The 13,219-nt window shown below is 55.1% G+C and overlaps 2 protein-coding genes across 13 annotated transcripts in view; both read left to right on the top strand.

Moving 5' to 3' along the window:
- LOC121106500 overlaps positions 1 to 13,219 on the top strand; it is a 90,282-nt gene that overhangs the window by 30,625 nt on the left and 46,438 nt on the right. The window contains exons 9-11 of one of the 12 annotated variants that reach the window (XM_040657141.1): positions 7,517 to 7,681; positions 7,857 to 7,964; positions 10,400 to 11,327. The exons of 5 other annotated variants lie outside the window; for them this stretch is intronic. In XM_040657141.1, the coding sequence (XP_040513075.1) occupies positions 7,517 to 7,681; positions 7,857 to 7,964; positions 10,400 to 10,516 (390 nt within the window). In that variant the 3' untranslated portion in view covers positions 10,517 to 11,327. 6 more of the 12 variants (XM_040657140.2, XR_005843518.2, XR_006932604.1 and 3 more) reach the window with 6 other exon arrangements.
- On the top strand, positions 887 to 3,224 carry LOC107049410. The gene is made up of 3 exons (XM_040657154.2): positions 887 to 1,109; positions 1,310 to 1,395; positions 2,521 to 3,224. The coding sequence occupies exons 1-3, from the start codon at positions 1,041 to 1,043 to the stop codon at positions 2,708 to 2,710; spliced, it is 345 nt and encodes a 114-aa protein (XP_040513088.1). The 5' UTR covers positions 887 to 1,040; the 3' UTR covers positions 2,711 to 3,224.

Raw genomic sequence — 13,219 nt, forward strand, 5'->3', positions numbered from 1 at the left:
GGTGCCATGAAGGTGTCTTGAAGCTCCGATTGCGACAGATCCGCCAGAGGTCCGTCCTGTTATAACTCAGGAAACAAAGAAAGTACAGGATAGACCGGTAGGGGAGCCTCCTGATCAGTGGCCCCCTGCCCAGACTGGTTTGCACATAACAGCCCAGCCATACATGGCAACAGAATTGATGGATTTAGTCCAACGATTCAGGCAAAAGCCGAGAGAAAGTGTGCCAGCTTGGTTATTGAGACTGTGGGACTCTGGGGCAGAAAGTGTTATGGTGAATGGCCCAAAGATATCCAAGTTGGCCACCATGAGTGCCCATCCTGCCCTGAGGCAGAGGCTATACGCTGGTGTCCAATAATACCAATGAAAACCACTCTATAATAGATTGGTTGATGTCGGCAGGCCGTATGGTCTGGCCAAATGAATGCAATATACCTCTACATGCAGGGATGTGGACTGTCAAAATGATATCCGAGAAGTAGGTGTAAGGGAAGCCTCTACTTTCTAAATAGTCTGGATTGCCACCTTCAGCTCCTTTGACACCATCTCCAAAGACATCAGGACTGAGGATGGGACCGTGACTCTGCAGTGGCCGGTGTTTCACCTCTCTGCAAACCTGATAGCCACGTACGACCTCAAGAACCCGCAGGGAGTCCCTACCCGGTAGGAAGGGGAAATTAAACTTTGCTGGCTTCACGGGCAGGGCAAACAGGGCCACCGCCTCCGTTCTCAAAAGTAAACCTCCCCCTGGCAGGAGTCCATGCAAACATGGGCCGTTCTGGCTGATGGCCACAAGAAGCAATTCTAGGGAAGCACTGTGGAAAACCAGTTGTATAATGAACTGCTTTCCTCGCATTTTTCAGCCCATAGGAAGGTGGAGCCGCTGAAATACAGCAAGGTGGCCGCAACTGCCTCTGTGACCTGGCAGAGAGCACAGATGTGCATCCAAAGCACCGTGTCCCTGCTCTCCGGCTGCCTGAAGAATGGCAAGAACGTTGCCATTGTCCTAAAGGGCATCGGGGTGCTCCACATTGACCTTTCAAATGAAATTCTACCGTGACTTCCTCGAGAAGCTGTCAGGCAAAGAGAAATTCAGAAGAGCTCTTCTCAAGGTGAGCTGTAGGTTTCTGCGTGGCCCGGGCAGTCCCGTGACCCTTGCTGTGCCCGCGCACGGCCCACAAGGACCTGGCCAGCTGCTCGGGCCGTGCAAGTGCTGCGGGGCCGTCAGCTCTCCCTGCCTTGGGCTCCTCATGTCCCCAGGGCCTCAGCCGTCACAAGGATGTTTCACATCCTCCCTGTTCCTCCCCTGCAGGCCCCCTGGCTGCTGGACATGGTGGCGTCCCGAGCGGCACCGGTGGCCTCCCTGGCGCTCTCTGGCTGCCTTGTCGTCTTTCCCGAGTGAGTATGTTGGTGGCTGCAGCTGCTGCTTGCTGCAGCTGCCCAGCTCTCATTCCGTAGTGTTTGTTCCTTGTGTCCATGGCTGTCCCAGTCCTGCCCACGAGGATATGGCATAGAATCATCAAATCGTTTGAGCTGGAAGGAATCCTGAAAGGGCACCTACTCCCACTCCCCTGCAGGGAGCAGGGACAGCTACCACCAGCTTTCAGTTCCTTTCCATGGCACGGGCCACCAACTTGAGATTGGAAATCCCTTGCTGACCATCGGCCAAGGGCTCTGACTTGTGTCAGAGCTTCACGCCAGCTCAGCACGGCCTCTTCCCACAAGCAATTGCTGGCCTCTCCAAAACTAAGGCGCTGGCTGTGACGTGCCCCCATCCCTGGCTATGGCAGGAGCACGTCAGGGTCTTAGGCTCTGCCCTCCCCCAGTATAAGGACATGGTCCCCAAAATTCACCCTGTCAGCTCAACATCCCCACCCGGCTCCACTTTCCCAAAGCCAACGTCACTATTGCAGTCCCAAAAGAGAGTCCCAAGATGGCAGAGAGGAGGAGTGGGGCCAGAGATGGTTTCAGGGAGGGTCCTGGGCGGTGCAGATGTCAGCAGTGTGGGGAGCAGAGCAGCCCTCGCGCATGTTCTGGGAACAGGCCTGAGCGCCCCTTGTGAGTAAGCCCAAGGGTATACGGAGAGTCTCCTCTGCCTTCCCCATTCCAGTGAGATTTGCCGGCACACCAACCTTCATCAAATTCTTGAGCAAGGATAGATGCAGGAGAATTCAGAAGGATAAGGAACCTATTGCGAAGGATAGCTCTACGTCCAGGTGAAGCTAGAGGCTCTGGCTTGGCATGTGCATGGGGGTGATTTACTGACCCAACGAGAGCCCATCCCCTGACCCCAGAGAGTCCCTGTTTGTGGCTGCCCAACAGTGCTGGGCCGGGGACTCCAGGAGCCCCCCAGCTCACAGGGCTGGCCCCTCTCTGGATCCCACGGGGGAGAGCCACGGGGCTGCCGGTGAGCTGTCTGTGGGGAAGGCTGCGTTGCAGCCAAGGGTCCTGGCTCCGGCTTGCAGGATGCGGCCCCAAAGCCATCACCCACTCAGGCGAACCCCTCCTGCTCTGTCCTTCCAGTCTGCTGCCAGCGATCTGCGCAGTGCCTGAAGGCCAAAAGCAGCTGCTGACCTGCCAGCTGCAGGGCCAGGAAGGAAGCAAAGGCCAAGATGACCTGGGCCGAGCGCTGGAAACCAAACACATTTGCTTCCATGAGGAAGAACGAGAAGCGGTAGAAGCCCATCGTGTGGGTGCACTGCTGAAGTTCTGAAAGCCAAGGCCTCGCTCCCTCAGGTTACCTTGAGGGAGACAACAGCTTTCATCAAAGATTCAAGATCTTCCTCAAGGGCTCATTCCAGCCTGTCCATGGAGTCCCAAGGCCGCCCATCCAGGCTGCCACTTGTGGCTTGCGACTCTGTCAAACTTGTCAGGCAGAGGACTGAGAAGAGCAGGCAGAAAGAACCTGAGGAGATGGCAGTATCATCATCTCAGGGTGAGGCCAGCTAGCCTGAGGAGTCCTCCGCCGGGAAATGCACGGAAGAGGGACAGTGGGGGCCCATCCGCGATCTCTTTCCTCTGGAGATGCTTAGGAGCAAAACTCTTCTGCTGGTATGGGAGTAGGCAAGGGATGAAGAGAGGAATAGGAGTTGCTGCCTTCCTCTCGGTGCCCTGACCTGAAGCAACCACCGGGGTCACGGATTCCCATAAGCCTCGGCTTTCTATCTGTACAGAAATCCTTCTTGTTTTCTACGCATATGGAAAGCTCTAGAGAAAAATAAAACAAATGCCTGACAGAGTGGTATGGTGGTGATTTGTGTATCCCCAGTGCTCTTTCATGGGAATGAGTATGGAGGGCTTCACAGTGTGGCTGTGTAATCAGCCCACCATGCACCTGGGAGCAGGACTCCCTCAGGGCCATTTTCCCAACCCCTTTTTCCATCCTCGGCACTTTCTCCATCTGAAGGACCATTCTCATGGCCTCGGGAGAAAGGAACGCCCCTTGCTAGAGACGCCAGATGGAAGCTGGCCCTTGGAGCAAAGTGGGAAAGATCTGAATGTGCTTGGAGGAGGGGGGAGGGGAAAGGAGAGGCTGTGAGTGCAGCCGGTGAGAAACAGAGGCTGCTAGGCTTTTGAGCTAGGGCCATAGGGGAACAGGGAATTCAAGAGAGCAAGGCAGAGCCTAACTCAGCAGTGCTACTGTCCTGAGACATGGGTACCAGCAAAAGAGGATGGAAATATGTAATTGATTGAGTTTGTCTGCTCCGGGCTTGGATTATTCCATGTTGAAAGAGAGGGAGTGATTGTTTTGCATCGTTCCAAGCAGCTGTGGATAATTCTCCCGGACTAATTGTTTTGGTGCAGTTTGCCCAAGGAAAACTGGAGTAGACGACACTTAACAAGGCAGCAACGTACAAGGCTCAGACAGTTCTTTGCAGGTGGGAGAGAACAACGGTTCTCCCCCATTGAGTGACCTGAGAATGGGTTTGGCAGGCGCTGTCTGTAGAGCGTGTATCACTGAGCAAAATGGCAATGGAAGCTTCAGGAGCTGCGACCTGGGGACTGCCCCAGGTCTGAGCTGCCGCATCAGCTGCAGGCTTTACCAGGAAGTCAGGAAATCCCATTCTCCATCTCTTTACAGCGTGAACCAATGATGGAGTTAGCTGGAGGGTAAGCCTTCCCTAATACAGAGATCCAGCACACCACGACGCTTATACCGTTGCCTGTGGCTCTGCAGGTTGACACAATCTAAGAGTATTGATGATTGGTTTGCGGTTGAAGTTCAGGTCCTCTCATGGGCCAGTGCTCGGTGGTGTTACTGGATGCCTGCGGGTGTTTGGTGCAGGTCCATCTTATGTTCTGATGTCTGAAGTGCAAGCTGGAACCGGTTCTGGGAATGCCTCCCCTTCAGGGTCAGAAGTTTGCAGCGAGGAAGACTGCGAGCCTTCATCATCACGACCTACCACGCACGCGCAAGATGGGGGAGGGACTGTAGTGAATATGTATCCAAATTCCTGTCAACTATTGATTATGTATTAGTTTGACCAATATCTATAGCGCAATTTCTTCGGACGGTGTGCAAGTTAGGTGGAGTGATCCCCCTTGCACCAGGGTGTACGCGCGTCACCAATAAACACATGCCTGCTCTATATCCTTATCGGCTATAGGGTCTGATTTCCACACGTCATCTGTGCCCCAGATTGGTCGGGCGTGGATAGTCCATTCCTGGGTGGCCCACTGTGCAATCCAAAGAGTGAGCCCCCGGTACAAAGCCCAACTATCTGTGCAGATGTTCAGGACCCCATCACCGGGTTCCTTGGTTATAACCATCCACACGGCTCGCAGTTCTGCCCATTGGCTACTCTGCCCATCGCCCTCTTCACACCAGGTTGTTTCAGTGGATTGACGGTATGCTATCGCTGTCCACTTGCTCGGGTTGCCCTTGCTGGACCCATGTGTATAGCTGGCATCTTCAGGAATGAGATATTTCCCCTCCTGGATGGGACTCTTCTGTGGTGGAGCGACCAGTGTTTGTTTTGGTGCATCGCTGTGATACGTCACTGGGCCTAGGATCTTCGGGAGTTCTTCTTTCAGCGGTGATGAAGACAGACTGCTCCTCTGGCTCAGACAGGTGAGCCATCGTGCCACCGTTTGTGCTTGGGCCACCCCCATCTTAAGGGCTCAGATCTTTTTACGCACCCCTTAATTGGCAAAGTGGCCTTAACTATGATTTCAGCTGTTTGAGTTATTGTCTCGACCACCTGTCGTGAAGTGTAGGCAGCCAATAACTGTTTTTCAATCATACTACATCTTTCTTCTGCTCCGTGCCAGACCTGAGACCAGAATCCAATGGGGGTCCGAACACAACTCTGGCATTGCCACAGGCCCCAGCCAAAGCCATCCTGAGTGACATGAGCGTCCAACTCAGCAGGGAGGGTAGGATCAAATATACCCCATGCCTGGGTTTGTTTCACTGCCAGTTTTGCCTGTTGGAAAGCCTCGTGCTCCCTTCTCTTCCAGTCCCATTGTTGCCCCTTCTTCATGAGTCTGTGTAATGGCCTCAGCAGCTGTGCTAAATGAAGGAATGCCAATATCCCAGTATACCTAAGAACTGCTGCAGCTGCTTGGGTGCTGTAGGCTCTGGGAATGCCTGAACCTTACCTATGAGAGCACTGGGTGGTCTTCCATCTTTCCTGACCAAACCCCCCCCCCCCAGGAATTTTAGGGACAGGCCCGGACCTTGCACCTTCTGAGGATTTATAGCCCATCCTCTTTCTTGCAGAGAGATAGATAGTGAATCTGCCGCTTACCCTACTGCCTCCAGTGAGACAGATATCAACAGGAGATCATCTGCAGAATGAGAGAAGCAAACACGATTCGGTTTTTCCCAGCTAGCCAGGTCACGCGCTCCTAGATGATGACAATATGTTGGCGAATGCACGTACCCCTGTGGCAGGACCTGAAAGGTCCACTGCCTGCCTCCCCACATGAATGCAAAGTGGTCTTGCGATTCCTCAGCAATTGGAATACTGAAGAACGCATTTTCCAAGTCTAGGACACAGTGATAGGTTTTCATCTCCCTACTCAATGTGTCCATTAGGGAGGAAATATTGGGTACGGGCACGTGAAGAGGCAGCGTGTCCTCATTTAATTAATTCTCTGTAATCCACCGTCCTTCTCCATGTTCCATCTGACTTTCTCACTGGCCGCACGGGGGATATCTGTGGGCTATGTGCAGGTCTTATAATGCCCACTTTTTCTACTTCCTGCACCGTTCTTGAGATTTCATCTTGCCCCCCTGGGAGTCTATACTGCCTCACGTTAGTAATCCGGAGTGGTCCCGGCAGGTGAATAGGCTCATGCTGAGGTCCATAGAGCCGTATTTATGGGAACATCACATTTGTTGGCCATGTGAGTCTACCTGCTGCCATCAGCCATTGAATTAGAGAATGGTTTTCATCATTATGTATCACAGCGGCATAGAGCGTTTGTCTGAGAGCCGGATGTGAGAAATTTTAGGCCCATTCATTACGACACTTCCGCTCCCCCTGTCCCAGAACCTCAACAGCCAAGCTGGTACGGTCTCTCGTGGTCTTGGCTTAAATCGTTGTAACAAATCCATGAGCTCGGCAGCTGTGTACGGGTGTGCAGTTACATGTAGTGAGGTCTGCGCAGGGGACCAACCTGCTGCTCTGTCTTGGACTTCCTTTGTCTTCTGAGTTCATGTTTCTAAGAGAATCCGTCATAAATAAGTACCTGCCTGGCTTGCCAAATGTAGCAATTGGGCAGATAAATATGATGGAAAAAAGTGCCTTACCAGGGGTGTAACAACGGAAAGATCAGCAGGATAGAGAGGAGCTATAAGGGAAGGGAAAAAGATGACTCAAACATACCAGAAGACTCCAGGTATGAAGAAAGAAGTTCCACCAGAGAGGGACCTCCAGAAAGAGATCCTTTCCCAGCGGCATTCAGTCCTTAACTGGGGCCTGAGAGAAGCGCAGCCAGGCTCCACCCGTTGTGGTCACACAGCTGAATTGCCTTCACCTGTCCTCCCACGGCTGACTGGGTCTTTTCCCCAGGTAATCAACCAGCGCTTCAGGATGGGACTCAACAGATCCCATACAGCCACTAAAGAAGATCAGAGGGCTGGAGCACCTCTCCTACGAAGTAAGGGTGAGGGAACTGGGATTGCTTAGCTTGGAGAAAAGAAGGATCTAAGGAGGCCTCACTGTGGCCTTTCAATAGTTGAAGGGAGCGTATAAAGAGGTGGGGGTACAAGTGTAACGAGGGGGGGTAGTGATAGGACATGCGGGAATGGTCTTAAACTGAGACAGGGGAGGTCTAGGTGAGATATTTGGAGGAAGTTTTTCCCCCAGAGGGTGGTGAGGCACTGGAACAGGTTGCCCCTGGAGGTTGTGGATGCCCCAGCCCTGGAGGCATTCAAGGCCAGGCTGCATGTGGCACAGGGCACTTTGGTCTAGTGGTTGTCGACCCTGCACATAGCAGGGGGGTGGAAAGTAGATGGTCATTGTGGTCCTTTTCAACCCACGCCATTCTATGATTCTGTGATTCTTTATAGGCCGCAATCTTCCAGTTGGAAAGGGGCTCCAGAGACCACTGGTATCCTCTGAGAGCTCCGAGCTGCCGCAACAATTGGAAGCTGGCTTCATTTTTGGTCATCCCCTGCAGCAGAAAAGCTCTGACAGACAAGACAACTGTGATGCTGGATTTCCTTTGGCTTCAAGTAAAGCACTGTGAGATGTTCTGATGCCCTCCCACAATTCTTTCTCCCACCACCGGCACAAGAGCTGGTGTGAAAAGACGCAATGACACTGTCACAGGCATTCTGGAGATTTCTACAGAATAGGCCCATGGTAAGGCTTTATTGACAGCTTTTTCCCCTCTACATTTCACTCTAGATCTCGTTGATGGGCCTGGAGAAGAGGAGGCGGTGTGGTGACTTCATTGCAGCCTTCCAGTATACAAAGGGAGCCTCCAAACAGGAGGGCAGTCGAACCTTTACAGTGGTAGGTGATGGCAGAAGAAGGGGAAGTAGTTTTGAGTAGAGAAATCCTTCAGATTGGATGTCAGGGAGAAGTTCTTTCCAGAGCCAGTGGTGAGATGCTGGAAGCGGATGCCCTGAGAGCCTGTGGGCGCCGCGTCCCTAGCAGTGTTCAAGGGCAGGTTGTTTGGGGCCCTGGGCAGCCTGGTCTACTGTTAGGTATGATGCAGATGGGATTGACGCATCAGTTTTGCAGCCTCGAGTGGAGCTCTGTCAGTCCTGGGCGCCCCATGCCCGCATCAGCGTGGGTAGCGGGTGGCCTTCCTGCGGGGTGGGGCTTTGGTGTTTGGAGGCTGACGCTGCGGAGACTGTGTTACTTGGTTTATCGGTGGCAGCACTCCCGCTCTGTCGGCGGAGGACTCTGCAGGCTGGCTGGCCTCACTCTGAGATGCTGCTGCAGCCACCTCCTCAGGTTCTTTGTGCACTGGCCTGCTCTTCTTAGCCCTCTGCCTGAGAAGTTGCACTGAGTCGCAGTGCAGCAGTGGTAGCCTGGATTCTTGGCCTTGGAACGTTTCCGCTTCCAGGTCTTCCTCACGGAAGCTCACGCGTTTTGTTCCCAGCGCTCGGCCCCGGTCTTCTTGGCCTTTGGTTCCTGCCTGGCCCTGCAGCTGGCAGGTCAGCGGCTGCTTTTGGGCTTCAGGCACTGCGCAGATCGCTGGCAGCAGACTGGAAGGACAGAGCGGGAGGGGTCCGCCTGAGTGGGTGATGGCTTTGGGGCCGCATCCTGCAAGCCGGAGCCAGGACCCTTGGCTGCAACGCAGCCTTCCCCACAGACAGCTCACCGGCAGCCCCGTGGCTCTCCCCCGTGGGATCCAGAGAGGGGCCAGCCCTGTGAGCTGGGGGGCTCCTGGCATCCCCAGCCCAGCACTGTTGGGCAGCCACAAACAGGGCACCTGTGGGGTCAGGGGATGGGCTCTCGTTGGGTCAGTAAATCACCCCCATGCACATGCCAAGCCAGAGCCTCCAGCCTCACCTGAATGTAGAGCTGTCCTTCCGCAGCAAGCTCCTTATCTTTCTGAATTCTCCTGCATCTACGCTTGCCGAGCTCAAGCGTTTGATGAAGGTTGGCGTGCCAGCAAATCTCACTGCAATGGGGAAGGCAGAGGAGACTCCCCGTAAACCCTTGGGCTCACTCACTCACAAGGGGCGCTCAGGCCTGTTCCCCGAACATCCGAGAGGGCCGCTCTGCTCTACCCACTGCTGACCTCTGCGCTTCCCTCGGACCCTCCCTGAAACCATCTCTGGCCCCACTCCTCCTCTCTGCCATCTTGGGGCTCTTTTTTGGGGCTGCACTAGTGACGTTGGCTTTGGGAAAGCGGGGCCGGGTGGTGATGATGAGCTGACAGGGTGACTTTTGGGGACCGTGTCCTTCCAGTGGGGGAGGGCAGGGCCTAAGATGCCGACGTCCTCCTGCCATAGCCAGGGATGGGGGCACGTCACAGCCAGCGCCTTAGTTTTGGAGAGGCCAGCAATTGCTTGTGGGAAGAGGCCGTGCTGAGCTGGCGTGAAGCTTTGACACAAGTCCAGGCAATGCTACAGGCTTGGGGCAGAGTGGCTGGAAGACTGTGTAGAGGAAATGGAGCTGGGGGTGTTGATTGACGCTAGACTGAACGTGAGCCAGCAGTGTGCCCAGGTGGCCATGAAGGCCAATGGCATCCTGGCTTGTATCAGAACTAGTGTGGCCAGCAGGAACAGGGATGGAATTCTCCCCCTGTACTCAGCACTGGTGAGGCCGCACCTGGAGTACTGCGTCCAGTTTTGGGCCCCTCACTGTAAGAAAGACATCGAGGCCCTGGAGCGTGTCCAGAGGAGGGCAACAAAGCTGGTGAGGGATCTGGAGCACAGGCCTTACGAGGAGCGGCTGAAGGAGCTGGGATTGTGCAGCCTAGAGAAGAGGAGGCTCAGGGGAGACGTTATTGCTCTCTATAAGTAGCTGAAAGGAGGTTGTAGTGAGCTGGGGCTCAGCCTCTTCTCTCATATGCCTAGTGCTAGGACTAGAGGGAATGGCTTCAAGCTGCACCAGGGAAGATTCAGGCTGGACATTAGGAAATACTGCTTCCCTGAAATGGTGGTCAGGCACAGGAATGGGCTGCCCAGAGAGGTGGTGGAGTCACCGAGCCTGGTGGTGTTCTAAGAGCGTTTGGATGTTGTGTTGAGGGACATGGTTTAGCGAGAACCATTGGTGAAGGGCGAATGGTTGGACGGGATGATCCTGTGGGTCTTTTCCAACCTTAGCGATTCTATGATTCTAAGTCAGAGCCCTTGGCCGATGGTCAGCAAGGGATTTCCCATCTTAAGTGTGTGGCCCGTGGCACGGAAAGGAGCTGGAAGCTGCTTTACCTTTCTTGCCCTCTTGGACGAGAGGTGGCAAAGCCTCTTCTTTCTTTGGTTTCCCCTCAGCAGGGACGCTTCCTGAGGACTTGCGGTATATGCCGGGCGGTGGTTTGGGCACAAACTCCATTTGAAACCTGTACACGAGGAGAAGACAGTGAGCGTTGGGACGCAGCACTCCACTAATGGCTGTTGCTCTCTCTGATTGCCTGCGGACAGGCACATTTTCATTCTGCATTAAGGCAGCTGGTTTCTAAAGGCTGTAGCAGGGTCAGTTGGGATAGGACCAGGGGAAATTGTTTCAACCGGAAAGATGGAAGATTTCCAATGGATATAAGGAAGATGTTTTGGACAGAAAAGTGGTGAGGCACTGCAACGTCTTGCCCAGAGAGGTGGTGGCTGCCTCGACAGGCATCCAAGGTCGGGCTGGACCAGGCTCAGAGCAGCCTCATCTGGCGGAAAATCCCTGCTCCCTGCAGGGAGTGCACAGTGTGGGAGTAGGTGCCCTTTCAGGATTCCTACCAGCTCAAATGATTTGATGATTCTATGCCGTATGCTCGTGGGCAGGACTGGGACAGCCATGGACACAAGGAACAAACACTACGGAATGAGAGCTGGGCAGCTGCAGCAAGCAGCAGCTGCAGCCACCAACATACTCACTCGGGAAAGACGACAAGGCAGCCAGAGAGCGCCAGGGAGGCCACCGGTGCCGCTCGGGACGCCACCATGTCCAGCAGCCAGGGGGCCTGCAGGGGAGGAACAGGGAGGATGTGAAACATCCTTGTGACGGCTGAGGCCCTGGGGACACGAGGAGCCCAAGGCAGGGAGAGCTGACGGCCCCGCAGCACTTGCACGGCCCGAGCAGCTGGCCAGGTCCTTGTGGGCCGTGCGCGGGCACAGCAAGGGTCACGGGACTGCCCGGGCCACGCAGAAACCTACAGCTCACCTTGAGAAGAGCTCTTCTGAATTTCTCTTTGCCTGACAGCTTCTCGAGGAAGTCACGGTAGAATTTCATTTGAAAGGTCAGGCCATCAATGTGGAGCACTCCAATGTCCTTGAGGACAACGGCAACGTTCTCGCCATTCTTCAGGCAGCCTGAGATCAGGGACACGGTGCTTTGGATGCACATCTTTGCTCTCTGCCAGGTCACAGAGGCAGTTGCGGCCACCTTGCTGTATTTCAGCGGCTCCACCTTCCTATGGGCTGAAAAATGCGAGGGACGCAGTTGATGATACGGTTGGTTTTCCGCAGTGCTTCCCTAGAACTGCTTCTTGTGGCCATCAGCCAGAACGGCCCCATGTTTGCATGGACTCCTGCCAGGGGGAGGTTTGCCTTTGAGAACGGAGGCGGTGGCCCTGTTTGCCCTGTCCGTGAAGCCAGCAAGAGTTTAATACCCCACCGACCCTACCTGGCAGGGACTCCCTGCGGGGCTTGAGGTGGTGCGTGGCTATCAGGTTTGCAGACAGGTGAAACACCGGCCACTGCAGAGTCACGGTCCCGTCCTCACTCCTGATGTCTTTGTTGATGGTGTCAAAGGTGCCGAAGGTGGCAATCCAGACCCCCTGCAAGTGAAAGAGGAAGGAAGGGCGCAAGGGTTATGGGCCGGCTGGAGGAAGAGCCCATGTGGTGGTCCAACGCAGGGGCGCAGCTCAGGAGCCCTCTCGCGCTGTTCAGAGGCACAAGCCAGGGCATCGGGAATGGCTTTGGGAAGGGGCTGCACAGTCCTCTCCTTCCCCTGGCCCTCCCACATGCAGCACAGCAGTCAGGGCAGAAGCAGCCTGGTGGGATCCAGAGGCTTGCCACGATTGGCCTCAGCCCTGAGATAGGACACCGCCCAGCACAGGTGATCCCGCAGGATGTGCAGGAAGCCCACGGCATGCCCAGTAGAGACATGTGGGGTGAGTTTCCTGCTTTCTGTGGAGGGGAAGACCGAGAGCAAGTCTCATCTGAGCCGGGCAGGGAGAAGAGGAAGCCGCCAGCCAACCCACCTTCTGCACCAGGAGGTGCTCTTGTACGTAGTCGGCCACCGCATCCCAGACGGCAACTCGCTCTGGAGGGCAAAGAAAAGCAGGTCACACTCTGCATCTGCCGCTTCCCGGCACCGCTACCGCTGCCAGGCGGGAGTGAGGTGGCAGATGGGAAGTGTCGTCTGCGTGCCGAGCTTGGCTGCAGCAGCGTGCTGTGGTGGCTCTGGACCCGTGTACCTTGGGTGTCGGTGCATGTGTGTCTGGAGGCACACCGCGCTGCGGGGCCATCCTTGCAGAAGCTCATCCTGTTCCGCCTCGTGCCGGCGGGTTGCTCCTTGTTGGCGCCAGCCATGCCGGAGCTCATCCCTTCAGACGCGTCTGCTCTCTGCCAGATGCTCCTTCAGGATGCAGGACCCACCAGCGTGCACCGCCTTCGTACCCCTCCCGGGTGGCCGTGTCACAAACGTCGCCACGGTGACAGCGTGGGCAGTGCTGGCCGCAGCCCATGATGACGCTGGCACCAGCAGCCTGCTGCCCGCCCCGGGTGGGAGTGCTGGCTCCTCTCTGTTTCCTCTCTCTTCCTTTCTGTGCTCTCCATGTTATGTTACTCCTTTTCCTTTAGTAGCCGTTGCCTGAATTGATGTTCAAGTAGTTGACACAGAAGCAACGACTGTTCCAAAGGACTCTACCCGTCTTGTTGAAGACCAGTTGGCAGAAGGTTTCTTTGTTTTGCCTGGAAGTTTTTTCATGGATTCTTTGTTAGAACAGTCACTAAATTACCTGACATTGATCCTCTGCGTCATTGCTGTGACTGCGTCGCTCCCGCAACCGTAGCGGGCAGGGAGTGCTTTGTTTGGGGGATCCCAGGGATTTGCTTTTGTCACAGGCTTTGAAGGGGAAGGGGGGACCTGTGGGGTCCTAT

Source organism: Gallus gallus, unplaced genomic scaffold, assembly GCF_016699485.2.
Source record: "Gallus gallus isolate bGalGal1 unplaced genomic scaffold, bGalGal1.mat.broiler.GRCg7b scaffold_46, whole genome shotgun sequence".
In the NCBI taxonomy this organism is placed as follows: domain Eukaryota; kingdom Metazoa; phylum Chordata; class Aves; order Galliformes; family Phasianidae; genus Gallus; species Gallus gallus.

Bases quoted from the DNA above. Each gene is read 5' to 3' on its own strand.
- LOC107049410 (XM_040657154.2), top strand. From the start codon at position 1,041: ATGAAATTCTACCGTGACTTCCTCGAGAAGCTGTCAGGCAAAGAGAAA. The intron at 1,110-1,309 runs GTGAGCTGTAGG...CCTCCCCTGCAG, and splicing joins TCAGAAGAGCTCTTCTCAAG to GCCCCCTGGCTGCTGGACAT. The intron at 1,396-2,520 runs GTGAGTATGTTG...CTGTCCTTCCAG, and splicing joins TGCCTTGTCGTCTTTCCCGA to TCTGCTGCCAGCGATCTGCG.